This window comes from Bison bison, unplaced genomic scaffold, assembly GCF_000754665.1.
Source record: "Bison bison bison isolate TAMUID 2011002044 unplaced genomic scaffold, Bison_UMD1.0 scf7180017864482, whole genome shotgun sequence".
Taxonomy (NCBI): Eukaryota; Metazoa; Chordata; class Mammalia; order Artiodactyla; family Bovidae; genus Bison; species Bison bison.
In genome coordinates, this window is record NW_011495042.1 from 7,337,417 (window position 1) to 7,339,143 (window position 1,727).

General features: G+C 69.0%; 1 protein-coding gene across 1 annotated transcript in view; it reads left to right on the plus strand.

The window, feature by feature from the left end:
- Positions 1-1,727, plus strand: part of IQSEC1 (IQ motif and Sec7 domain 1) — a 51,862-nt gene that overhangs the window by 25,383 nt on the left and 24,752 nt on the right. The window contains 4 exon segments of the mRNA XM_010862530.1: positions 247-328; positions 415-485; positions 1,024-1,506; positions 1,509-1,724. Of these exon segments, the coding sequence (XP_010860832.1) occupies positions 247-328; positions 415-485; positions 1,024-1,506; positions 1,509-1,724 (852 nt within the window).

A 1,727-nucleotide genomic window follows, 5' to 3' on the forward strand; every position in this document is an offset into this window, starting at 1 on the left:
CCTCGGCATCTGCCTGGCTTTGTGCCCTGAGCTGGGGCTCCGTCTACTCTGCACAGACCTCGCCTCTCGAGGGCGCAGCGCCACGGCAGGGGCTCGGTGGGCCAGCCCACTCCTCATCCTGGGTCTTGTTTGCTTTTGTAAAGTGGGCTCCAGCCTCACCCCAGAGCGAGGCATGGGGAGCGGCCCTCGGGACCGTTCTCAGGCCTGGGGCTGGCAGGCTCCGGAGGCGCACACACCTCGCGGTAGAGTCCCACCGCCCTGCCCACCTATGGCGTGGGCCCGCCATCAGCCTCCCGGAGGGCGCCCTGGGGTCTGGAGGCCTGCAGGGGTGTGTTGGGTCTCTTCTCTGAGGCTCAGTTTCCCCATCTGTACAGGAGTGGGTGTGGGGTCCCCACAAGCTGTCCACTCTCCCAGGAGTGCAGTGGAGTGTCCAACACCTCCGCCCCGTGCTGAGGGTCTGTCTCACCTGTGCCCGCCGCTGGCCCGTGAGGCCGGTCTGACAGGCCCGAGGGGCCACGGGTCCAGGCTTCTCAGAGTCAGTCTGCGGATGAGGGCCCAGGCCCGCGGCCAGTGCTCAGTGCTCAGGGCCGACGCGGGTCTCGCGCTGGTCTCTTAGCCTGCCCCCGCCACAGTCTCCTTGTCTCCCGAGGGGCGGCCTGCAACCTCCTGCAGCAGCTCCAAGTTTCATTAAACTGCACGGCCCCGGTGCCCAGGGCAAAGGCTGCTGCGGACAGAGAAGTCTGGGAAACCACCTCCCTTGAAAGGCTCTGAGGAGTCCTGCAGGGAGCGCCCGCTGTAACCACAGCTCACCGCTCCTCTGCCTCCCTGGGTCTAGGAGCCTGTGGCACAGCCCCCGGCAGGTTCCTGGGTCTAGGAGCCTGTGGGCACAGCCCCCGGCGGGTTCCTGGGTCTAGGAGCCTGTGGGCACAGCCCCCGGCGGGTTCCTGGGTCTAGGAGCCTGTGGGCACGGCGCCCGGCGGGTTCCTGGGTCTGGGAGCCCTGTGGGCACGGTCTGCCCTCCAGGCCAGGCCGGGCCATCCTCACACTCCTCTCCATCACCCGCAGGTGGAGATGCTAGAACGGAAGTATGGGGGCCGCCTCGTGACCCGGCATGCGGCCCGCACCATCCAGACAGCCTTCCGCCAGTACCAGATGAACAAGAACTTCGAGCGGCTGCGCAGCTCCATGTCTGAGAAGCGCCTGTCCCGCCGCATCGTGCTGTCCAACATGCGGGTGCAGCTGTCCTTCGAGGGGCCTGAGAAGGCACACAGCTCCTTCTTCGAGGGCAAGCAGGTCTCAGTGACCGATGGGGACTCCCCGCTGGGCTCCCTGGGGCCGGCCGAGTGCGGGGACCTGGGCCCGCCGCCCCCGCCCGCCCTGCAGGCCCCTGCACCCGCCAGCGACTTTGCTGACGCCATCACGGAGCTGGAAGACGCCTTCTCGCGGCAGGTGAAGTCGCTGGCCGAGTCCATTGATGACGCGCTGAACTGCCGCAGCCTGCACGCCGTGAGGGGGCGCCCACGCCTGCCGCCGAGCCCTCGTCAGGCCTGCACGGCGCGGCCGAGCAGCGCCGGCTGGACGAGATGACCGCCTCGTACAGCGACGTCACCCTGTACATCGACGAGGACGAGCTGTCGCCGCCGCTGCCTGCGGCACAGGCTGGGTGCCGGCCGTCCAGCGGCGAATCGGACCTGCGGCTACGGGCCCGGGCCCCCGCCCCGGACGAC